General features: G+C 36.9%; 1 protein-coding gene across 1 annotated transcript in view; it reads left to right on the forward strand.

Moving 5' to 3' along the window:
- The first annotated feature begins 321 nt into the window (after window positions 1–321).
- RNF17 (ring finger protein 17) overlaps window positions 322–24,592 on the forward strand; it is a 53,548-nt gene continuing 29,277 nt past the window's right edge. The window contains exons 1-20 of the mRNA XM_050907470.1: window positions 322–371; window positions 961–1,049; window positions 1,708–1,799; window positions 2,486–2,544; window positions 3,598–3,653; window positions 5,053–5,152; window positions 6,684–6,764; window positions 8,236–8,336; window positions 9,167–9,338; window positions 10,729–10,805; window positions 11,877–11,951; window positions 13,147–13,421; window positions 14,620–14,697; window positions 17,343–17,504; window positions 18,418–18,607; window positions 19,053–19,218; window positions 20,583–20,773; window positions 21,857–21,996; window positions 22,464–22,613; window positions 23,337–23,452. Coding sequence (XP_050763427.1) covers window positions 973–1,049; window positions 1,708–1,799; window positions 2,486–2,544; window positions 3,598–3,653; window positions 5,053–5,152; window positions 6,684–6,764; window positions 8,236–8,336; window positions 9,167–9,338; window positions 10,729–10,805; window positions 11,877–11,951; window positions 13,147–13,421; window positions 14,620–14,697; window positions 17,343–17,504; window positions 18,418–18,607; window positions 19,053–19,218; window positions 20,583–20,773; window positions 21,857–21,996; window positions 22,464–22,613; window positions 23,337–23,452 — 2,358 coding nt within the window. The 5' untranslated portion in view covers window positions 322–371; window positions 961–972. The remainder of the gene's footprint in view (window positions 372–960; window positions 1,050–1,707; window positions 1,800–2,485; window positions 2,545–3,597; window positions 3,654–5,052; window positions 5,153–6,683; window positions 6,765–8,235; window positions 8,337–9,166; window positions 9,339–10,728; window positions 10,806–11,876; window positions 11,952–13,146; window positions 13,422–14,619; window positions 14,698–17,342; window positions 17,505–18,417; window positions 18,608–19,052; window positions 19,219–20,582; window positions 20,774–21,856; window positions 21,997–22,463; window positions 22,614–23,336; window positions 23,453–24,592) is intronic.

The raw sequence follows: 24,592 nt of genomic DNA on the forward strand, positions 1-24,592 counted from the left end.
ACTAACCCCAAAGCATGGACTTCATGTCTTCTAGCCCAGGAAACACCCTGTCTTCAAAAAAGGACTTCTGGTCTCCCGGCAGACGCGGGGAGGGATCAGGCCAGGCAGAGCCTCGCCCACCGCTGCTGCCCAGCCGCGCCTCCGGGGGCCAACATGGTGGCGAAGTCTGCCCGCGCGAGCCACAGCAACCACCGCCCTCCCCCTCCCGCCTCCCCGTGATTGGCTACGATGGGAAGAAGGGCCGACGAAGCGCTCGGTGATTGGTGGTTGGGGTAGCTGTTTTGGCGCGCGGTGGGCTCTGCGAGGTTGCCCGCCGTGGGGTTGTCGTCCGTCGTGCTGAGGGGAGTTGCGTCCCGTCGCCGGCGGTCTCGGTGTGTCCATGCTCCAGCCTCTTTACCTGCGGCCTGGTGGCACCTGCAGCGGCAGTGGTGCTCTGGGCGCCGACTGGGAGGAAAGAGCACCTCTCCCGCCGAGTAACAAAAAAAAAAAAAAGGGGGGGGGGTGAAGGGAGGTGTAGGTGCTGCGTATAAGCTAATATAGAATGGAAAACATGGTAGCAGGCTTTAAGGAAAGGGGGTGGTATACATGGTGGATAGCAAACAGGGTGTGAACCTACAGTATCGAGATAATACGATTATTACTCTTTTCTGCAGTGAGGATATATGCTCAGGAGGGAGGTTTGAAGACCAGTAGTGGTGTCTCCTGCTGTGTCTGCTAGTGGTAAGGTTAGGGATGGAGTAGTGTATCTAGTGGAGTAGCTGGACAGTGCAAAACAGGCCAGCATTTTGTTGCGTTTAAAAGATTTGCTTTTCAAAGAAAAAAAAGGTGTATGTTTCCTATGAATTTTGTGTGTATCTTTTCATTTTACTCTTTGCCAAGTGATGTAAGTAACCTGTAGTGTTTGCTCCAAGTGATGAAATATGTATGTTGTGGAGAATTTGTCACTTTTTTTTTTTGAAGTCAGACACCATCATGAGTAGAAAGAAAGAGTTCTCCTTGGTGGATGACAGTAATGAAGAGCTTAATAGAAGAAAAATGAAAGCTCTAAGGTACATGAATTTTGAGATTAGTGGCTTTGTTATTTTTAAGTTCTGACAGTATAATTATCAGGAAATAGTATTGAGGAAATGTAGAAAATTTTGTATTCCACAGTGTTGTGAGTGAGTCCATTTTTATGCGTTATGTATGTGTGTAAAATACGCAGTTTGTGGAAAGTTTTAGCATTTGGAGTAGGTTCAGGGAAAAAGACATTTTAAATGCATCTTGGGATGTTGTCAAATACTGAGTTACTAGGCTACCAATACCTCGTATTGATCTATGTATATTTTACAAGTAAATAAATCACTGTTGTTCTGTTCAATATATTTTTAGTTAAATAACTATAGAATGAATGTGATGAAAGTTGATTCTATAACAATTTATTAATGCTGGTTCTAGTTACCTTGAATGCTGGTTCTGCATACCTAAAAGCTCTAGTACCACATCTATGGGTGACGAATTCAGTATCATAGAGGTAGATTGCTTTTCGTGCAGTTAAAAGTGGGTAACAAAATTTTTGTGTGGTGTGTGTTTTATTAACTGCACCTTCTTCTACATGATGTCATTTGGTAAAAAGTGGGCAAGCTTAGTTCTGAGAGAGCTGGAAGTCAGAATTCATGTTTGGTTGATACCCCTAATGATCTTAAATCTTTACTTTTACTTCTGAAGGCAATGTCTTAAGATACTAGAAGAGGATTTTACAGAACCAAATCAGAGAAACAGTGATTTGTGTCATATACCAAAAGCTATGAGTGTGAAAGGTAAGGCTTTTGGATCTTGACTTTTATTTCCAGCAATTTTGTGGTATGCAGTATTCACTGTTAATTTATATTTTATATGGTCTGTTAGAGACAATAGGTGGGCTGCCAGATTAGATTAACGCATTATTTACTACATTTCCAGTACTTTGCAAGAACAATCCCTTCCCCTCATGCTGTTTTTGTTGACAAAGGTACTGAAAAGTTTGTTTTAAAAGAAACCTCATTTTTCTGGGATTTTCTGCTTATCTTTTTTCCAAGAGTTGCAGAATTGTGTTGAGTACATAGTATTTATGGATGGTTTATGAAACAATTTTTTCTCCTGTACTATAGGTACACATTTTGAATGCGTGTTTTCTTTTGTCTTTTTGCCTTCCCTTTCATGTGTTTATCCTGTCCTGAATGTAGCAGCAATGTAATATAGCTAATCATGCAGATAATACCCTAATCATTAAATGCAATAAGTTTTTGTAGTTCCCAGATAACTTCCATATCTATTTATGTGGACTTCTATTCCTAGCTTTCGAATTCTGTCATTACAAAAGTCAATGTCCAAATTCCTGTTGACTTGATGAGTACTATCTAGAAGATTACTCTGGTGATCATGTATTCCTGTTTGTCTCGTTGATTAAGATGCCCTGCAGTTAATGACATTCACAGTCAAGTGTTCCCTATGCTTGCTTTTACAGCGTTGAATGATGATGTGAAGGATGAAGACACCGATTTTTGTGGTTTCTCTTCTGCAGAAGTAAGTTGATCTAAAGCTTTCTGTTCAGTAGCCACTGTGGTGGTCTGAAATAGTGATATTACAGGATCTTTTGCATTTTCATTGGAAGTGCTTAAAGCAAGCTCAGGTGGCCCCTGAGGTAAGGGCCTGTACTTTATAACCACCTGCTCGCCAGCAAGTCTTTGCTAGCATTTCTTGTTATGAAGTGTAGCTATGTAGTGTGCATCTGATGTCCAAAGTCTGGTTTGAGGAAGGTTTATTTTTACAGTTCTCATTAGTACCCCATGTTGGCAGCTCCGTTCCACTCTCTCATCTGCGCATAATGTGCAAGAAGGCAACTGGTGCATATGAATGTTTCTTTAAAAAAAAAAAAAAAAAAATTCTCTTTCCCTGTCAGCTCCCAAATAAAAGGACCTAAAAGATTTTTTTTTAAAAAACAACTGCACTTTGCATGGTAGTGCATAACTTATGAATGTATTTTTGTTTCTGCATTAAAAAAAAAAAATGCTCTGCTTGTGAATCTTTTCTGTGTTAATGACATGGTAATGCCATTTGTTTCACAGAAATCTATATTTTGGACAAACATTAAGTGCTTTTTTTATTTTTAATTTATGCAAAAGATAGGATGTGGCCATTCTGTTTTTTCTGTTATGAAGTTCAGATGTAGCCTTTCATGCAAAAGACAAATTTAAGTCAAATCTTTGGAATTAAGCCCTGTTTTTAAATTTTAGTGAAAAAATAAGTTGTAATCAGGTTCAGTAATGCAGTATGTTAGAAGTTTTGTGTAATGGTGGGAGAAATACTAAGAGCAAACAGGAAATCAGCATTCGTTTTACTAGGAACACTTTTCATTTACCACAAAGATACACTGATGGCTACAGAGCTTCAGCTTGGAAGCTGTTTTCTTGCAGCTCTTGTTGCTCAATTTAACAGCACTTACTTTGAAGCTTGGCCTCATTGAAACGAGGGGAGGTGGGGTACTGAGGGTGAAAACAGGCTTATAGGACATTTTTTACTGGGACTTGGATTTAACCCTGTGTTTGAACTTGCTTTACTTTTCCCCTCTGAATTTAGACCAAAACTGATTTTAAACTTGGGCTGTGCGGTGGCAACTTACAAAGGCTAGCAAGGTAAACCTTTAGTAACTCAACTGGTTTTTATGTGTTTAGATGCCAGACTTGGGGAGGACTTGACTGAGCAAGCATTTCCAGCTGTTCTTCTTGGGCTGTTTTTGGGTTTTTTGTGGGTTTTTTTTTTTAATGTGTTCTTTAAACTTTACTCATGTTCTCAATATGGGTGTCTAGTACTGTGGGAACACAACTTGCTTGACACTTGAGTACAAATAACATTTCATTGAAAGGCAACAAGAAGCAGATTGGTTTAGCTTGAAAATGTTTGGAACTGAAAGTTTTAAGCGCTGTGGTAACTCCCTGATAAGGGTTCAGAGGGAGAGTAGAGAACTGCTGAAATGACAGGCTGTGGTAGGAAGGACTGTATCACTGAAGCGCTTCCTTCCCCTCACCCCCCTGCTGCTCCCGTTGCCCCTTCTGCTCAGATAACCAGACACAGCTATAAAGATTAGATGCCAGCAATGTTCTGTGGTATTGTCATACCTAAATTACATTCACTTGCTTATTTGTCTAGCCTACATGAACGTGAAGTCTTAAAGTGGATGTCTTTCCCCCCACTGCCGTTGCTGTGGAGATCCATGTTGATACAAATGACAATAGGCCCAGATAATTCTTACAGATCTGTTACATAAGGGATCTGTTCTGTAAGGGAGGTAATAGGAAATTTATCTTCTGAGATTGGTGCAAGTAACGTGCATCGCTAATCTTGCCCAAAGTAAAAAGAAACTTAAGATTTCATGTATGGCTGTCAGTCTCTGCAGCAGTGTTCTCCAGGTCCTCTCACAGTCCATCAGAAACAACAAACTCAGCACAGGAAGAAGAACGCAGTGCTTCCTTCCTGTAATTTGGCTGATTTATGCAGACTGTTTTTGTGAGAGTCTTGACAGCTGTTTAGATCCATGTGTACTTTGCAGAAGAACAGGTATGGGTGATCATACAACAGAATTTAAGAGCCTTCCTAACAGGTTGTCAGTAGATGGTTTTAGTATAATCTGTCATGTATTCTAAAGATTTTAACAGCCTAATCAATACCTGATGGGATATCTAAAAGAAAATATTTGGGCAACAAATGAAAAATGAATCCTGGAATGTGAATAGTCATGCATTTTACTCTCACTGAGGATAAAAATCACTACCACCTACTAAGGTTTTGTTCAGCCTTGCCAAAATTGTCAGATGAAAAATAGTTACTAAAGATGATGCTACTAGAAGGGAAGCTTTTTGAAAAATGAGGTATCTGTAGTATACCACAGTGTGAATTCTACTGTTTCAAAAATAGGTGTGTGTATGTATTTAATGACAGATTTTGAAATACTCAAATTGTGTCTAAAGTATTTGTGGGAAGTTTGGTATTTTATTTAAAATGTGTAGGTTTTTTCCTTAAAGTTTTGTTTTGCAGGCCCTTCAGTCACAATACTGAAGAGAAAAAAGTTCAGCACGCAGTTTCTTCAAATGGTGGGCTGAGGGATGAACCAGCTGTAGCTCTAGCAGCAGACATGGTGTGTTAATATGGAATTTCCTTATATTCTCACTTGTTATTTTTGTATATGCATAGTTAATACTGCACTTCTTAAAACACAAAAACCTGCAGCCTTAACAGTTATGTGCTATTATTCCATCTTATCATAAAATTGATGTGCAGCTACTGTGTTAATAAAATAACTTGGCAAAATGAATGCAGCTCAAACCCAACCAGGTCATAGCTGAGGAGGGCTGGTGTATTCAGCTGGCTGTGAAACTATGTATTTTGAATTTAGCTTTTCTTAAAAGATACCTGAGGCTTCACAATATTTGGGTTTGGGGCTTTTTTATTTCTTTTTAAATTCGAGACAGCTGCAAGGCTCATGCAACACATCCTTAAAGTAGTCATTCAGGGCAACTACGTTGTTGGAGAAATGGATCGCTCTTGAAACATTCTATTAAGTTTCCTAACCTGATCTTTCTGAATGAGGTTTGTGAAGTTTTAGGCCAGGTGAACTAATGTTGTGGATATTTTAAAATGACAGAATAAAATGGAAATGGAATGATACATCCGGTGCCAGTCCTGTTTTCTTCTATGGAGGCTGTCCTGTACAGTTACCTTGAAAGAATTGTAACTTGCAAATGTCTGTCTTGGCTTGTTAGGTAGTTTTGTTATAGTGCCCATTAAAGTTTGAAAATGGCTTTCTTCTCTGAACATTTTTTTGGAAAGTATTTGAAATAAAGCCATATCATGTTATCTTAAACTTCAATATATTACTGTTGACAAAGTATTAAAGGAAATAGCCTGAGGTTATGTTTGAAGTGTCTTGAGTTTGAGGTTTTAAGTAATATTTTGATGGTAGTCACCTCTTCTGTTGACAGAATATTTTCCTTTTTTTGAGAAAGTTGTTGAGAATGAGCTCATGTGAAAACCCACATTTATTGAGATCCTAGTCTAACTGCTACTTACATTTGTTTCTTAAGTTTTTTTCAGACTCCTTTATTTTGTGGTTGGTGATTACTGGATGTTTGGCAGTATCATTTCTTATATCACTGAATGAGTATATTCATGTCTTTCGAGTTTTGGAAGGATTTTTATTACCGCGTCATTGATCAGTATAACACTGGGAGCTTACTACATTTTTTTATTTTTGTTGTTTTTCCCCAAATGATATTCCTAAATAGTTTACTTTTTTTCTAGGCTGCAGTATTCCCATTCTTCAATCTTGCATGTTTTCTTTCCTGTATATTAGTAATTTTATTTTGATTTTCCTTCACGTACTATCTTTTCATTTGGTTTGTGTGTGTGTGTGCAAATAAATTGCAGGTATTTAACAAAAAAATTCAGAATCCATGTTTCAGAAATACTACAGTGTAGATGTTCTCAGTGTAATTCAGGTAAGCTAAGTATTTTGGGCCTGTTTGCAGCTATAGAGCTGGTCAGAGCCTTACACAGATCATCAGTCACCCACATCAAGTGCCTCTTTGTCAAAATGGCAAATGAGTATAGCCCACCTTGTCTTCTAGTCACACAAGCAACCTTATATTCATTGGTAAATCTTTCCCCAGGACAGCAAAACTATGGAAGATATTGATGAAGCTTTGTGCATAGCTATTTGTAATCTCAGCCACTTACATGATGCAGATGAGGTAGGTGAAAACAAGTTAAATAAATCATGACATATTAAATCCTATCCTTGATTGAAGCTTTTTGTTACGAGTAGTCACACATTAACAAGCTATTTAAACATGCTTTTACTGCCTTCGTTTTGACATCTCTTTTGTCCTTCAACTGTTTGTGCTATTTCTGTGAATATACAGCTTTAAACTCCAGGCTGTAGTCTGGAGTTTACAGACTACAGGAGCCTACGCATAATTTAAAGTTAATAGGTCAATCCATATATTTAGCAGAACCATATATAAGCCAGTCTTTTAAGTACTAAGCTTGTATTTCCTTGGATTAGGGTAAAATTTCAGCATAGTTGCTAGAGCAAAAACAAATGCGAACTTTCTAGTTTTCACATGCCTCTTTCTGGGTTTAAAGGTGGAAAATAAATTATATGGGCAAGAGGAGTAATAATTTTAACAGACACGATACGCACAACGTGTAAATCAAGTAATGCATTTTTATGCAGAGTAGAAAATATAGGAAGAATCCTAAAATACGAGATAGTGCTGTTAATAGGTTTTACTGAGTAAACTATGAACTTTAGCGATTATAATTATTTTATTTAAACTTTAACTCTGATTAACTGTGCTGTGGAAAAGCTTGCAGTTCTGTCTTTGCCATTTATTTACATTTTACATGTGTTCTAAGATACCCAGGCATAGAAGTGTTTAATGATCCAAAAGCATAAAACAAATTCATTCTAGTAAGTGTGGCATGAAGTGTCCTTAAAACCTATTTTCGATTCCCTTTCTAACTTGTTTTGTTGCAGTGGCCAATCTGTCAGTTCAGCAAAGTTATGTTAAATACCTAATTCATATACTAATAGCATCTTGTAAAAACCTGCCATTTCAGCAGCTCATAATAACTCATAATATATAATAACTCACTCATGCATACAACTGTGGTCTTCCAACAGCTTTTCAACAAAGACTGAAATTGCCAAAGCAGTGTTGCATTACTGAGATCTTTTTTTTCCATAGTCTCTTCATTAAATGTAACTATGACGACAAAACTGGTGCCTAGCTAGAGGAAGAATCTTTATTTTTTTTCTTTATGCTCACAGTGAGTTTAAAAACACAGTGGAAATCTTAGCATGCTAGTGATCTGTGTATGGTGCTATATTAGAATGTCAAGTAAGGAAAGTGAGGCAGTGAGCCCAAGATCTATGTGTTTCTTGCCTCACAGACCTAAAGACTTCGGTTGACAAGAGGATCCAGACAGCGCGAGCTTACTAGAAGTTAGAGAAAACAAAGGGATTAGTGAGCTATAGTTGGTTTAAGTGTCACTCTTAAGTGGTTTAGTGTCACTCCTTCTGCTGGAGTGTTGATCACTGTCTTACTGTTCATTGCTTCTGTTTTGTTCTGAATTTAAAAAAAAAAAAGTAATGTGAGAATAATGAAATAATAATAATGAAATAATAAATGCATGTTTATTCAATACTGAACGAAATAGATGCTGAAATACTTGGAGTTGAAAGTGAAGAAGGAAGGAGACAAAGTTGCAGAAACTGCAGATAGAACGTTTGATGAACTTATTACTTCTCTCCTCTCAAGGTAGTAATCTGGTTTGTAGGATGGCGGGAGTGAGTTATTTTTATCAAGAAGTTGTTTCTAATTCAGATAAAAGAATTCAAAATAAAATTTCAGTCTTCCTTGTAGCAGTATTTCATAATACCTGTCTTTAATTTTTGTGCAATGCTTTTGCCCTTTCATAGTAGCATCTTGGAGCTGGTTTGCATGGTTGGAAAACACTAGCTTATGCAGCCTCTGCTCTTTAAAAAAATAAAAGACTTAGTCTTAATGATACTAGTTTTCTGAAATAGCTCAATTTTGAGGTTTTTTTTGATACTGCCATTAGTGGATGATCAGTTTAACGGCAAGCATAACTTTTTTAAAAATTGACTTTCTGAAAATTTTCAAGCTGATAGAAGCCCAAGGACACACTATTTCTTCATTTTTCAAAAATACTATCTTCAGAATTAAGAGGGAGAGGGATGTCAAAGCTTAGGATTCCAGAAGAGCCTCTGAGAGGGGGATCTGATACCTTAATAGACTGAATTGTAAAATCCAACTGTTTAGTTTTCAGTTGGATGTGTAAGGAAGTAGCAGGAGGCTTGACTGGAAGAGTGCTTTAAACATTTAATAAAACAGTGTTTCTCCAAATGAAGTGGCTTTTCAGTGTGAACTCTTAACTTGTGGTTCCTCCAGTCATTTAGTGGATTTTCCATGCTTTCCACTGCTCACTGTTTGAGGAAAATGATATTTCTGTGTGAGGTGTATCGACTTTGTATTGTGGTATAACTGGCAATTGTGTGTTATAGTTGAAGTTTGAATCTGTACGGCTGAGTGCTTATTAATTATGGAAAGTAATGTTTTTAATACAGGAAAAGGAAATTGTCTGTAGAATTGATGAAGAACATCAACAACTACAGTGCTGGTATAGCAAAAGCTAAGGAAGTCATTGAAGAGAAGAAAAAGTGCTTGATTGGTGCCATTAGGATTGCAAAGGAATTAAAAATTACACCTTCTGTAAGAATCTATTGTGATCTTGCTCAGGTAGTTACTTTCTTGCACTGTGAAATATTTTATTTTTAATGAATATATTCAAATTTGGATTGAAAGTTTCTGTGATCCGTCTTTCAGTTTGCTGACTTCAATATTGAGATTTTTGCAGTAATGTATTCTTACCTCACCTCTACACACACACACCCCCAGTTTATATTTGGTCTTGGTCACAAATTAGGGTTTGGTGACTGATGTGAAACAAAAAAGATGGTCCTTGCCTTGAAGAGCTTGCTATCTGAAACAGCAAATGGAGGGGGGGGACAGGAAAACTGTGACACAGTACTGATCAGTGGAAGGGCAGTGTTTTCAGCACTTTAGAAGTCTCTCAAACATTTCCCATTCCAGACCTCCAACCTTCTCACTGAACTACTCCAGAATTAATAGCCACGCTCTCCTGATCCTCTTGGTTCCAGGCCTTTACTTCCATTTTTCCTCCCCATCATATCTGCTGTTCATAGAAACCCATACTACCTGCCATGCTGTATCAGACCAAAGGTCCATCTTGTGAAGTGTCCTGTCTGTGACAACAGAGAGGAAAAGATGCTTGGAGGAAGAATCTAAGAACCTAGGCATTTAGTGAATATAGGAAGTTGAAAGCTAAGGATTTTATAATCGGTAGGATACATCGGGGTCATTACGCTGAATAAACATTACCTCATTCTGTCATAAGCTTGTGTAACACCTCCTTGAATGTCTTCATAATGCTTATGGCAGTGTGTATGTGTGTGTACACATGTACATTATATGTATGTATTCATATGCAGTGGCAGTGAGTTCCACATTTTAATGTTTAAAATGAGGTGTATATAAAATAGCTCCCTCTGTTCTTTCTAAATGTGCTACCCAGTTATTTCATTTGGAGCCTTTATAGTCCTTGTGAAATAATGAATAACTGGTCTCGTCATTCTTTGAAGTAGTGTGATTTTTAGACTGTCACGTTCCCTGCATCCAGTTATCACTTTCCATGTGAAGAAACGTAGTCTTTCTCATCTGACCCAGAAGTCTGATCCCTCCATTTTTCTGTCATTTGCCTCTGTCTTGCCCAGTGTGACTTTTGGGAGCTGGCACCCACCACTGTCCTCCCATAGGCCTACCTTCTTACTCAGAAGTCACCTACTCAGTAGCTGTTCATACAAAAGGAAAGTCTGACTGCTGCTTCTGTTTACATGCTAACATTACAAAATCCCCCACCATTAGGTCTTAGCAAAGTAAGAAGACGTGACTGAGAATTGGATATTGGCTGTTAATGAGTAACCTCCTGGAGTTTTTTCTGTAAAATTAAAAGATGTCATACTCTGGTTTTGTCGTGTTGTATATAATAGGTGCCTGTATAATCTGCTTTTTATATAATGGAAGCTAAAACTGTACTTCTTAATTTCAGGTTATTTATAATTTAAAGTTGCCAATTCAGGCTGAGCTCTCAAGAGTGAGTAGTTTGAAGGAAATAATATCTCCAAGGTAAATGACTGGAGCGGGAGGTATATTAGGAGGTAAATGGGTGCACTGGTTATCTTAGTTACAAAAACTGTTCATATAACAGTTAAACAGCAGAAATTGAGCTGCTTCACTTGCATTTTACTGAAAAACTACTAGTTCAGATGTATATAAACTCATCACTAACAATGTGCAGTAGCCATCATCTGAGGCATCAGGGAGAAAGCACATATAATTTGCTGCTATGTAAACAAATATATATGCATTTAAAAAAGTCGTGACAGACTTCTGCCACTTAAACTTCCTCTCCTTCACTTACAAGTAGAAATAAATTGAGGAAATAATGGCTTAATTATTTTTTGAAAAATGAATCCATTTCTCACCTTCAGGAAAGACTTAAATGCTTTTTGGGGCATTGATGTCTAAGAAGAAATTTGTGGAAAATCCCGGTTACCATGTTGCCCTCATTGGAAGTGACAAGTATGATTTCTATACCAGAAATGAGCAGGAAAATGTGTCATGGCTGTGGTACAGCTGACCCTATGCAGCTTGGTCATAAGGCTGGTCAGCGTACTGTAATCCTAGTGTATAAAGGCCACATTCAGGAACGATGAAGGAAGGACAGAATGAAGATGGTGTTAGGTTGGAACATCTTGGGGATCCCATTATATTTCAGCACATGGAACCACTCTGGGGGATGGAGTGGTTGTGTGCCATCAGATTCTGACTAGCACAGAGGAATGAAGCTCAAAGTTGGTAACTTGCATGCAAAGTGTGAAAAATTATCATAGAATCATTTAGGTTGGAAAAGTTACACACAAATTATAATGTTCGTTATAACTGTAAGTGAATGTTGGAGTACTCTGTGCATGAAAGCAAGCAAAAGGCAAGAGAGTTTTTAAGCATGAATGTGAAGATAAGTGAGCAACCAAATCTGTTACTAATAGGAGTGGAAGAATGAAACTGGAGTAGGTAATTAATCTCTTATTTTGCCCCTCCACGAATATTGTGCTGAAAAATACTGTACATCTCAAACTGCCAGAGTGATTTAGGTATTCATGTCGCCTTCTGTAATATTTCTTCTCTTCTCTCAAGATTCTTCCTAAACACTGATGAGATTACATCTTTGTTAAAAAACTTGGGCAAGATTGAATGGGGAACAACAGGGCAGTAAGTATTTTTTTAATAAACAGGATAGGTACAGTAACTTACCTGTTCTTCTAATGGTTAAATATTTATTGGAGATTAAATTTTAAAATTAAAAAAATATATGCTTATGGGTTTCTAAGAGTATAATGAAACAAAGCAAAACTTCAGATGCTGGTATTTCAATCAGCATTCCAGTTAATCCGGTTAGTATTTCAGTTCTGACATTTCAGTTTTGCTTGTGTTTCACTCAATTATATTTCACTGTATCACTTAAGTTATCAAGATTTTTTTTTTATGTTGTGTGCTTTTCAGCTTTGGCTGGCATTTAATGGTACAATCATAGAATCATTTAGGTTGGAAAAGACCTTTTAAGATCATTGGGTCCAACTGTAAACCTAACACTGACAAGTCCACCACTGAACTTGTCCCTAACCACCACGTCTACATGTTCATAGCACACGTAATAGAGATGTTTCTCACTTCACCATATGGAAATTACTTCATGTAGGTGTAAATAAATCTCTAAAATCAACAGCAAATACTGAAATTTGTAGTATTTCCACTTCACAGTCTAAATACTGATTGTGTCAAATGCCAAAAGAAATGACTTAAGATGAACTTGAACCAGAAAAAAACCTGACTTCTATTTTAAAAATTACAATTGCTTTTATATTATTAGTCCCCTTTCTTTATTTTTCCCTGCAGTCTTTGACAAAAACTTGAGAAAATGGAATGGAGTTGCTGTTAGGGCCGTTGTAGTTAGCACTGGTTATGTTAAAAAAGGCTTATTGCATACTGTAATATTTGAAAATCCTGCAGATTACAGTGGAATGTAATTGTTAGTACAAGAGCATCTGGCATGCCTTTTGTTTTTAACATGAACTATCTATCGCATTATTAACATTTTTTTTCAAATAGTTTGTACCTGTGGTCTCTGTTTGATCATTTAAGCAGGGGTAGCTCTTGTACTGAGCTGTGCCCAAGAATGTGTGCCGTTTCTGTGCCAATCCTTTTTAGGTTTCAGAAATGATGTTACTGTGTTTGTTGTCTTGGTATTCAAAAACATAACACAGTTTATTTCAACAAGCTCTTATGAGATGTTTTCTTAATGTAGTGATATGTTCTTAATAAAACCTCTGCTTTGACTTGTGTGCTTTTCTGAAAACAGACTGGATTATATTAATTTGTCTCCAAATAAATGTCTTCCCAAATGTAGTGAAGATAATGGACAACACACTCTTATCCTTGATGACAAAGAAGAAATGCCTGGCTACGATACTCAATCATCTGTAGAGAATATGTTTCCAGCACTTAGCAGAGAAAGTAAAATAAAGGCTCTTGAAAATAAACTCGGTGTTTACAAAGAAGTCAAAAATACTCAAGTACAGGAAACACTTCCTATGATACGTCATCAGAGTATTCCTGCTCTACCCAAGTCTCTGTCCAGTCCTGATGTCATAATAGAAGAAATATTTGAAGATGACCTGGAAAGTAGGTTTCCTAATACCTGATGCTTTCAATGTTCCATTGTTGAGCATGACATTATTTATGTGTTTTGTATTATGTTGTGTGTTTGTAGGTGTACTTGGCTCATATGAATTCTTTAATGATATTTGTATTTCACTTTATCTTCCTTTGAGCTAGCATAGTTTCTTTTTTGTCCTCCTTCAGCTTAGCTTAGTGAAAACTTTCTCACAAGTTCTCTCAAAGAGAGGTCATAAGTTCCTGTCTACCTGGAGGATTCTCTTTGACTCTTTATTGTTACAATCCCCTCAGAGTTTCTGACATTGGCTCCTGGAGAATGCTTTTCTGGCAGTTCCCTTGGCTTCCTGAATCTTCTCCCAGGGTGTTGTCCTACGTTAACTGGCAATAACAATTAGGTTCCTTGATTTGTCAGGTTTTCCCTGGACCGTATTAGTAAGAGTGTAGCTAACAGGTCCAGGAAGTGATCCTTCACCTCTGTTAGGCTCTTCTGAGGGTGAATCTGGAGTACTGTGTCCAGTTTTGAACCCTGCAGTACTGAAAGTCACTGTCATACTGGAGTGAGTCCAGCAGAGCCTACCAAGCTGGTGTCCAGGAGGTGCTCAGGGATAGGGCTGAAGGCGTTAGGAACAAGTTGGGACATGGAAATTCCAATTAGATAATAGAGGGGGAATAGATAGATGCATCCCGCAGTATAATTAAGATGCTTAACTTCAGAGTGTTCTATTTCCACAACATACCTAGAAAATCATATTAGTAATGCTTGGGGAGGATGAGGGAGAGGGTAGGGGTAGTATGTGAGAGTAATTGTGGTAGCATATAGCATATATATAGATCAAGGTGAAGTAAATTTCAGAGCTTGGGCACAACTGTCTAAAATAGCATATTCCAGAATCGCAGTGGACTTCACAAAACTCTTGTCAGAACAAAATTCCTTCAAACTGCAGTGTTACATGAGTTTTGCATTTTTGAATCTAAGAATCTTAATGATAGTTCTGTAATCTTGGCATTAGCATGTGGGCTGGCCACGTGCACATAGTCACTGTGTGTACATCTGTTTTAGTCACATCAGATACGAGAATTTTTGCCTTTGCGGTACCCTTACAATATGTGTAATTTCTCTTTACTGTGTTTGCTTCTTTACTACGTATGTATAAGTACTTAACTAACCTGATTCATTAGACTTTTCTCCTAAAATAATAAACAGAGTTCGCCACAGAATATCATGCTGATGAACAGAGAAAGAAACTCTTCAAGAAGGAAACGCCTTTTCAACACAAAGCTGGTTAGTGGTTTTCTTATCTGGTAGATGGTTTAGTTTGCTGGAAGGGACCCAACCTCTAAGCAGTGAGAGCAGACACTGGAATTTGTTGCAGAGTTGGACACATACATTAGCATTCTAGTTGGGATCAGGAATATACTAGGAAGCAGATCTCCTGACCGTCCCTAGTTAGCATGTATTTGATCACATGTAAGAGCAGACTTGGGGCACATGAATTTGTTTCCTTCCAATTAAAACTAGTCTGGGAGGTGCTTACAGTGCAGGTGTCATTCTTAGCACCAGCGGTTTTGCTCTGCAAAAACACTCCCTGATCTGCTCTCCTTGGTAATGTAAAGACTATACCATCTTCTAAGATTTGCCATAAAACCACTTAGTTGGAAGATGCAGTACAGGAATTCCCAAGCAACTTTCAGAAACTCAACATTGGCAGCGTTTCTCAACACCTGGCAGATATTTGACAGTGATATATTGATAGCAGTGCTTCCTGTGAACAGTGGGACCCATTTCTTAGGTCAGTAGTTTATATACTGAATTTTAAACTGTTTTCTTGTTCTCCCTCCATCTATGTTTCATTCTCTGAATTATGAGTGAACAGATAAATGTACAAAACAGAGAGTAAGTTGAGGAAATAAGTTACTTCATTCAAAAATTCTGTGGGCACAGTTTGTGCAGTGCTTTGAGCTTTGTTCATTGTTGAGTGTAAATGGTAGTAAAAGTTGAGTAGTAGAGATGTAGTATTCGGAAAGAAAGAAACTGACCTAAGAAGTTGACAGAGGAAGAAGCACTGCTGCAAAAACATGTGCCTTATTCTAGGACACAAAATAACATTAGTGAAGAAAAAAGATTAAGGAAATTGCATCTTTTGGTTTGGGGTTTTTGGGTGGGATTTTTTTTTCTTTTTTTTTTTAGTCTCAGAGTCATATAAATGCACTTTCCCCTGACAGTTTCCTGTCCAATGACTTGTGAATTCACTGGCTGCTCTTAATGAGACTTGAAAGTATGTTAGGGAATTTGAGCAGTTTAAGTCCATGACAAATTCTGTGGAAATAAGTAGTTAGCAGAGAAATTCTCCTAATGCCCATACTAAAATTAGTGTAGTGTGTGCTCACCTTTTATTAGATACCAAAGAATTCGCATGGAGAGAGAAACGCCTCACGACTGTCACAGTTGCGTGATGTTTGAGCCTTACCAGACACTTAAGTTTGAGTATCTCTCGCATATACACTAGGAGAACAAGATCTTAAGAGATTAAATGATCACAGAGTTACCTGATGTGATTGTTTTTATCAGTAATATGCTAAAATACATATTTTGTGCAATACTGGATCTTTTTGGATTATGGGAAGCATAATTTGATATAACGAGTTTTTCATTCTCTCTTGCTAGTAGGGTTAGTTATCAGACAAATAATATTTGATAAATTTTTCAAATTCTTTCCAGGCAGCTGTGGTTTGGTGGGATTTTTTGTCTGCATTTACTTTAAGGAACATACTCAAACAGCTTAAAGACATCTCTTCTGGATCCATCTGGCTCTAGTGATCCAGAACTGGCCCAGCTCCTGTTACTGTTTTTGGCTGGAGGTATCAGGCTCCGCTGATCTAGTGAAGTGACTGTTCATACATGCTTTTCCTGTTCTACTTAACACAAGCTAGCTGACTCATCACATCATTGAAGATGATGACCAGAGGTGATCCAGAAGAGTTAGTGTACCTATAGGTGAAATCTTTCAAGTCATTCAGACTTTTTACTCAGATACCATCTTTTCCACTGGAAATGCCCAAGAGTAATCTTGCATCTGTTCTGGACACTGCATTTCCTAAACTTCCAAGCACAGTCCTGCGTACATGCTCAGAATGTTTCAAATGCCAGATTCTTTGTACCATCTTTTGCCCACGATTGGTTGTAGTTCAGAGATGGGCACAGAGATGGCAGTGCAAAAGATGCTGCAAATCTGTCTGTTTGCTGTGCCCTGATCGGTCACGCAGGTGGCATTAGATCTAGATGGTGCTATCCACTCTTTGCAGGAAGTTTGTGGTGTAAAATACTCCTGTAGGAATTGAGTTGCTGGGCTTCTAAAAACCTTCTGACCTATCCACCACCTTTGGTGAGTAGCTTCAGAAAGAGAAACCTGCATTTTGGATCCCAAATCAAGGGAGGTACCTGCAGTACAAAGGATTTGGATGCTTAGTCAGAAGTACTGTCTTACATAGGGTCATCTCTTGGCTAGCTTTAGGCCATTCCTTGGTCTTCACGCATTATCACTGAATAAAAAAGTGCTTAGCATACCTGTTCTTAAAGGTAGGAGTCTTAATCTCTCTAATTTGCTTTCTAGAAGCTTCCTGTTCCTCTGTTAAATAGAGGGAATACAAACTCTGAATTACCTACTTAAATTCAGGCTACCACTTTGTAAGCAGTGAGGCAGCCTTTTGTTTTGCAGGGTAGCATAAGGGAGATAGTTCAAAAGAGTGGATTTAATCAGAAAGCAAACATGATAACTAGTTTGAAAAGTGTGAGCAGACTTGTCAGATTAAAAGCTATTTGAGGTAATGTTATCATGATTATTGCAACATAAACCTAATCACATGTCTAATAATATCTGTTGGAGTCACTTGGAGAGTGTTTGATAACCTGTTTTATGTCTTACTCAGGTTCGACAGAACTAGTGTTTGTAAGCCATGTTATAAATCCATGCCACTTCTATATTCGGAGATACTCACAGAAGAAAGAAGCAGGGGGTTTGGAGAAGAAATTGAAAAACTTTTGTTGTAAAAAGAGTTCATATCTCTTGCCTTCAGATGTTTTGGAACTAGGTAAATTATTAATTTCTAAAGGTCTACATTAGCTTAAAATACTATCTTGCAGTATGTCTTCCTTACTATAATACTTCCTCCCACCCTCCCCCCCACCCCCCCGCAGTCCTTATATGTTCTGGAAGCTACAATTAATGCTTTTTGGGAAACATTGTACACATTGTTTGGTGAAGTAGACTTTTATTAAATTATGTCAACGAAAACGGTAGAAGTAAAAAAGACTCTGCAGTTCTTCTCAACCTCAACAAATTGAGTGGTTAGAGTAACTAGCAGTTGAAACACCTGGCTGTAAACTTAATGTTTTCCAGCATTAGGTGGTAATTGTTAACTGATAGTTTTTTCAGTATACTGATTTTAATGACTAGCCTAGTTCTTTCATTACTTCAGTAAATCAGCTTTCTCTCATGCAAGCAACATTCCCTTCGAGTGGATAGATGATTTTTTTAAAGTTCATTACCTGGGTAGAAACCATTCTGGAAGTAAAAATGAAAGACAATAATACATCGCTAAATCATTAAAATTATTTGCTAGCCCACATGTTGACAATGTTACTCACTTCTAGATGGTGTTTAGAAAACTGATAAAAAGTATGTAATAGCCCTCAACTTCAGTAGTTTTTTGCCACTTTACTAAGAGGTATAGAAAGTTTGCTGGAAATTACTTCTTAATACAAGCCAAACACCTCCTAGCCTTACAGACATTGTGTAACTGAATGTGGGGAGAAAACTTCTGGTGGCTGTCGAGACAAGGTTTTTAATGTCTTTGTGTCTTTGTTTTAGCAGTAGCACTTTTACTACCTGTGTGGAAGATAGGCAACAATGGAACATTATGCAGAACTGTAATAATACTTCCAGTGTGAAATATGTACAAATACTGCATTTAGTCTTTCTTTTTTTTATTTGCTTCCTTATAGGTGCTAGAACTTTTATTAAGAGTAAGGAAACTGGAATGTGGTGCCGTGGAACTATCACTGAACTAATTCCCCTAAAAAGTAAAAATGAGAGGAAGCCTTGTGGTCCAATACGATACAAAGTTTGTGATATTGCACTGCTGGAAGTATTCCTCATTGATTTTGGGAGCTCTGTAGTTCTAATTTTCTCAGGGTATGTTTACAGAGAGAGGTTTTTGTCTGCAACTGTTGTCCTTGACTGTTGTTACTCAAGAGGATCTCTACTAAGAAACAAGTCCTCCATCAGCTTCACACAAGCAGATAACCAGATACCAAATGACACTAATACTCTGTATGTACGTATTTCCCACAGGAAAAGTGACAGTGTATGTAAGTACACAAGTGTACAAGCCTTCACACGTTAAAATGTTTAACTTAGACTTGCATTGCAAAAAAGAACATGTGAGTCCTCAATGTTTAAAAAAAAAAAAATGCATTTCACTGAGACTTTCTAGTTTTGTTTCAGTGACATGACATTATGCCACTTACTGCAATAATGACCTTTATTTTAAGTCTGGGCTTTGGTTTTGGGGGTTTTTTGGTGTTGGGGTTTTTTTTTTGTTTTAAGCTACTACTGCTTTTATTCCCATTGACAATAGATATGTTCCTGCTGAAAGGCCTGAACTTGCTACTCTGCGAACTATTGAAACAGATGACATTTGTTTGTTTGTAAGGAAGCCTGATCAGCATATTGAGGCAGAACTTGCAGCTGTTCCTCCTTTAGCAGTACGGTGTTCATTAAAGGATGTTGTTCCTAAAAATGCAGTAAGTAAAAGCCGTTCGTACTATTTCAGAAGATTTTTTTTTTTCTTCCTGAGATTTGTATTAAAGAACTTCAGTACATAATTTACAATGATCTTATTCCAGTATAAACAGAAGGAAACTCCGGAGGAGTACAGGGTATATTTTATTTAAAAAAAAGAAGTTAAATCATCTCTTATAAAAAGATGGGTTGCATTGCTTTCATTGGAAAGGAAATGAGTTTATAGCAGTCTGTCTTAAAAAGCCTCTGGGTTTACAAATACATATTTCAGGCTTAAATCTCACTACTCTTACTCTAGACATGTTCTTTTGTCAAATTTAAAAACAAATTACAGAACTGATATTCTTATTTCATGGCTGTCTGATAACTTTATGCAAGTAGTAATTTTCAAAAATCATCCAAACAGAGAAGAAACGGCTTCAGAATTTTTAAGAGAATCTTTCCAGGGATTGTCCTTTGTTACTTAAATTTTTTTGCCATGTATTGAAAAGAGTTAGTTGTTCTCTTTCAGTATAACAACAAATAAAGTACTGTCAGTCTTTATTCCCTTAGAAAAAGGACATATATTGCAGCATTATTTTCTTCAATATTCACTTATTTATTAGGCTTTCTTCATTTTTGCCACATTCACATGGGAATGAACTATGTCCAATGCAGCTGTGCATTTCTGACAGTATAACTGCTGGTTGGTTTTGGGTTTTTTTGCTAGCCTGGTGTGGTCTGAAATAGCTTTAAATAGGAAAGATTTGGAACACTTTTCACAGGTGTAGGTAAAATGCCTTCCTTATATGTGCTTTCATTTTTTTCACACCTAAAAAGCACAGATTTGCAGTATCAAATGAGAAATGCATTAACTTGATCCAAGAGAAATAAATTCATACAGGCTTTTTTAAGGTAGATAAAACATCAGGAAGGATGTTGTGGAGAGGAGGAATATGTAAATTGACCAAACTATGTTGTACACTTGTATAAAGACACAAAAATACAAGAATAAAACTTTCAAACGAATTGGAAGAGCAGAAATGTAAGTCATGAGATGAAACAGCGTATGACAATTCTGGTTTATCTATCAGAACAATCAGAGGGCATGAAATCTTGAATCTTTAAAAGAAATGTGGTGGAAACTGCAGCCCTTTGATCTGACTCAGTTTTATACAGTTAAAACCACAAATCCATCATAGAAGAATACTGTTCAGTGCTGTCATGGCTATGGACTAGACAGTCTAATAGTGTGTTCAGTGTTTCATCTGTTTAGATGCATCTGTGCTCCCTTCCTTGCTTCTATTTTATTTTAAATTACTATTTGTATTTTTTGTTTTAGCATTCTCTGACACCTTCAGTAACTTTTTCTTTCATCTTAACACAGAGTGAAGGTTGGGGAGAGGAAGCAAAGACAAAATTTTTAGGAATGGTAAATAATAAAGTTGTTTTAATGACCGTATTTAGAGAAGAGGATGGTGTTCTCATTGTGGATTTGAAAAAACATCCATTTAATAAAATAAGCAATAACATGCCAGTGTCTCTCAAGGATGCATTAGTTTTTTTAGACTTGGCAAGGTATGTGTTTTCCTTTAGTTTATGCTCTTATGCCATCAATGATAACAGCATAATACTTGTAAAGTGAAGTTTACCAAGCAAGTTGGTTTTGCGGTGTTTGATATATTAATGTGTGATGTGTTAATCTTCAGCAGTATCTTGTTAATTTCCTTTTTTCACCTTCACTAATAAGTACTGTGGCATACTTATTTGCACTAGTCAGGGCTTTATTTAGATAATGAACTTTATTTTAGAAAATGACAAAATTTAAATTTCTGTACAAGTTTGAATAACAGGGGGGTGAAAGGAGAAGTCCTTAGTGTCTACCACGGACAGAAGAACATACAGAAATCAGCCTTCTATCTGTTCGATTTGGCTGGTAGGCAGTGCCAGGTTAGTCAACACATCTGAACCAGCCACGTGACATGATGCATATAGCACAATGAATAGGAGAAGCAATGATAGGGAATAAGGGGGAGCGTGCTGTTGGCAGTAGGACGGAGGAGAGCTGCTTTGGAGGGACCAGTGGAAGAGACAGGAGATAGAGAGCGACATAAGCATTTTGGTGTTTGGGTACAGGGGTTTGGCATGCAAATCTGTAGGAAATTATAGTTCATTTTGCTGCACGCAGAGAAAGGTCTTTGTTTATACTTGAGCATAACTAGTTATGGTGGTGAGAACAGTGGGAGATAATTTTGTGTTGCATCTATATTCCTCAAGTAATTGCTTTTTCTCATAAGTGAGGAAAAGGAAATCTAAAAGAAAATGGTTTTGTCAATGTAGTGGATTCTAGCCTTTTACTTTTTTTTTTTTTTTTAAATTTAAAGGTATGCTACTGCATCCCAAATAACAAAATCTTTTAAGGAGCCAGCTGCCATATATTATTCTTCTTATGTTACATTTGTAACGGGAGAAGCATTAGAGAGAATTGGCTGCACCAACTGCAAGAAGGAAAGTTCGAGCTATTCGTACAAACATGAATCAAGTTATTTTTATAAGACCATTTTGTGGTTTTTATGGGAAGCTTGACATTTGAATATAAAAGGGTTCCTTCTCAGTTAATTTTGACAGAATTTGTTCAAAATTTCATTTTGTTTACCTTAGGTTTAGATCACAGCTTCCCAGTCAGTTAGAAAATAATACCGTCTTGCAGTATAGTCCACCTACGATTCCACAAGAAAGAGAAGTGTCTGTCGTAGTTTGTCACATTAATAGTCCAAGTGATTTCTATCTCCAGTTGGTAAGTTTAGAAATAAGGTCTATCTAAATAAAACTCTGAAAAAACATTTCAATGTTGAGCTACTTGTAGTCCACATTAAATAAGCTAAAATTTCCATTAACTTCTGTCACTTGTTACCAGTTTTAGGATTCCTAGAATTAATAGATGAGATTAATTCCTACAATCCTAGATTAATTCCAGGAATTCTTAGAATTCCAGGAAGTTAACATCTTTTTGTCAGTTTTGTTACATGGTTAATTCCTATGTGGGTATGTAGTGTTTTACTGTTTAGAGTGGTGATTGAACATGACAATATTCAACAATTGTTAGGCTCTTTAATTCACTTTACATATTCATAACCACTGTTTAATTTGGGGGGGAAGACTAGGAGCTACACTACTAGAAAAAATGTCCCTTAAAAGAGCAAAAATATAATTAAAAAAAAAAAAAATCTGGTGTGTATGTATGTTTTGTTTTTCTTATTTTAGAGAGATAGCTTGGATTCTTTAGCTCTTCCAAAGAAAATTCAGGAGGTATATAAACATGAGTATGGGAAAAACTTGGAAATTGTCTGCCCAGTTGAAGGCCAAGCCTGCATTGCAAAACAGGAAGATGGGAATTGGTACAGAGCACAGATTATAGGTGAAGTATTGGTTCTTTCACTCTAAGCTAGGTTGCAAAATCAGATGTGGTACCAGATCAGAGTCATACACTGGATATGAATAGTAACAAACAGCCATTGTTTTTACTAGGCATTCTTACACTAACAGGTAGGTTCATAAAGTCAGTAGTACTAATTCATGTTATATGCTTTTGCTATTAATGGAGTGGTTTATACATCTTTTTTTTTTTTTTTTTAAATAAAGGGAAGTGTTATACTTCATTTTCGATATATTCGTGAAATTCTATTATATAATTATTTTAAATAATGTTTCACTTTTGCAGTTTGAACTACAGATATGTCTATTACAGCCAACCTCTGGGTGTAACTAGTGGGGGTTAATAATTCTCCATAGTAACTCTGAAGGGGATGGGGGGTGTACTTCTGCTGACCTCTATGTTGCCTGTATGGGCAGTGTAACATGCCTGTATGCTTACATGTCTACTTGGCATGTATTTAATGTGCCAGTGTCTCATGAAGTGATTAGATGGAAGGGCACCAAAATGCTAACTCTGTCATTTCAGGAACCTGAAAGAGCTGGCTCTTAAAGAATGTAGTTTTTGAATTGGGTTATAGAACATTTGAAAACATGATATTTTATGATTATATGGTGTAGATGTGGATTTTGCTCTGAAATTCTGGTGCTTTAACCTGTATCAGATACTCATTTTTTGTTTTAACAACTTGGGTTGTTTTTCTTGAAGGGCTGCCGAGTTGTCAAGAAGTTATGGTAAAATATGTTGACTTTGGCAACGTTGCTAACTTAACTCTTAAAGACATACGCAGAGTAAAAAAGGAGTTTCTGAGCTTTCCAGAAAAGGTAAATCAGTGCTTAGCTGGATTAAATACTCAAAATTAATAGAATCTCAATGGTTGGAAGGGGAAAGAGAGGGTTGTTAACATTCTGAAGTAAATAAAATGTTAAGCAAGTTCCTTTTCACATGGGTTTATGATGTGACTTATTTAGTATGTTTTGGGTGCACATTGAAAACTTTATTTTTTTTATATCATTCAGTTTTAAATGAAATGTAATGTTACCTCACGGTGAGGAGGTATGTGTACATTGTGTGTGTGTGTGTGTTTAATTCAGATACCTTCTTTTACTCCATAGTAAGCTGGATTAATTTTTACATTCTTTCATTTTCAAATGATAATCTAATAATGGTCTTTTTAAAAAATTGTATTTTTGTTTGTTTTATGGCATTTAAAGTTCAGTGTTTTCCTAACTTTAGGTATTGTAGGAGTTTCCCCCTTTTGACAAGGAGAAAAACTGAGTGGGAAAGGAAATTGCAGAGTATTTCTGTCAAATAAAAAATGCATGAGTAGAAAATAATTCTTTTTCTTCAGCTGTTCATTCGCTAGTTCTGGTTGCCAACCATAATTATGCTAAACTTTAAAACTTTGTATGTTGATAGGGGTTTTTTAACCAGTTGTAGACACCAGAAATAGTGATTTTTGTAACTAATGTTGGCCAACATCTTTTACTGAAAATAGGATTTAATTGTTTGTATTTTGAGCAGATGTTTCTGGGGAAAGTTTCAGCCAAAATAATTGAGCCTTTTTTGACAGCAAGGGAGAGGAAACATTCTGCAAATGGCAAAATGTTCTTGCAGTTGCAATGTCTTAATGCTTCAGATCAGAGCGGCTAATGAATAAGGGTGTTGGGATTTTTGATGTGTGTTATCCCATCGTTCCAGCTGATTGCTTGTTATTGACCCAATACAAATCCTCAGAAAAATCTGTTAAAGAGTTTGTCAGCTCTTGAGCACATACTACTAGGCCTTCTCACTTTGAACATAAAGGAGAAGGGGCTAAAGAGTTACGGATACAGATGGGTATATGACCACTAGAGAATGGTCTAAAAAAACTTGAATCCATCAGTTACTCTCAAATTTCAGCATTCTTATGCCGTATATAGGTTATGGTGAAACATTCTGGCAAGGTGTTTACACTTGAAGTT

Source organism: Gymnogyps californianus, chromosome 1, assembly GCF_018139145.2.
Source record: "Gymnogyps californianus isolate 813 chromosome 1, ASM1813914v2, whole genome shotgun sequence".
Taxonomy (NCBI): Eukaryota; Metazoa; Chordata; class Aves; order Accipitriformes; family Cathartidae; genus Gymnogyps; species Gymnogyps californianus.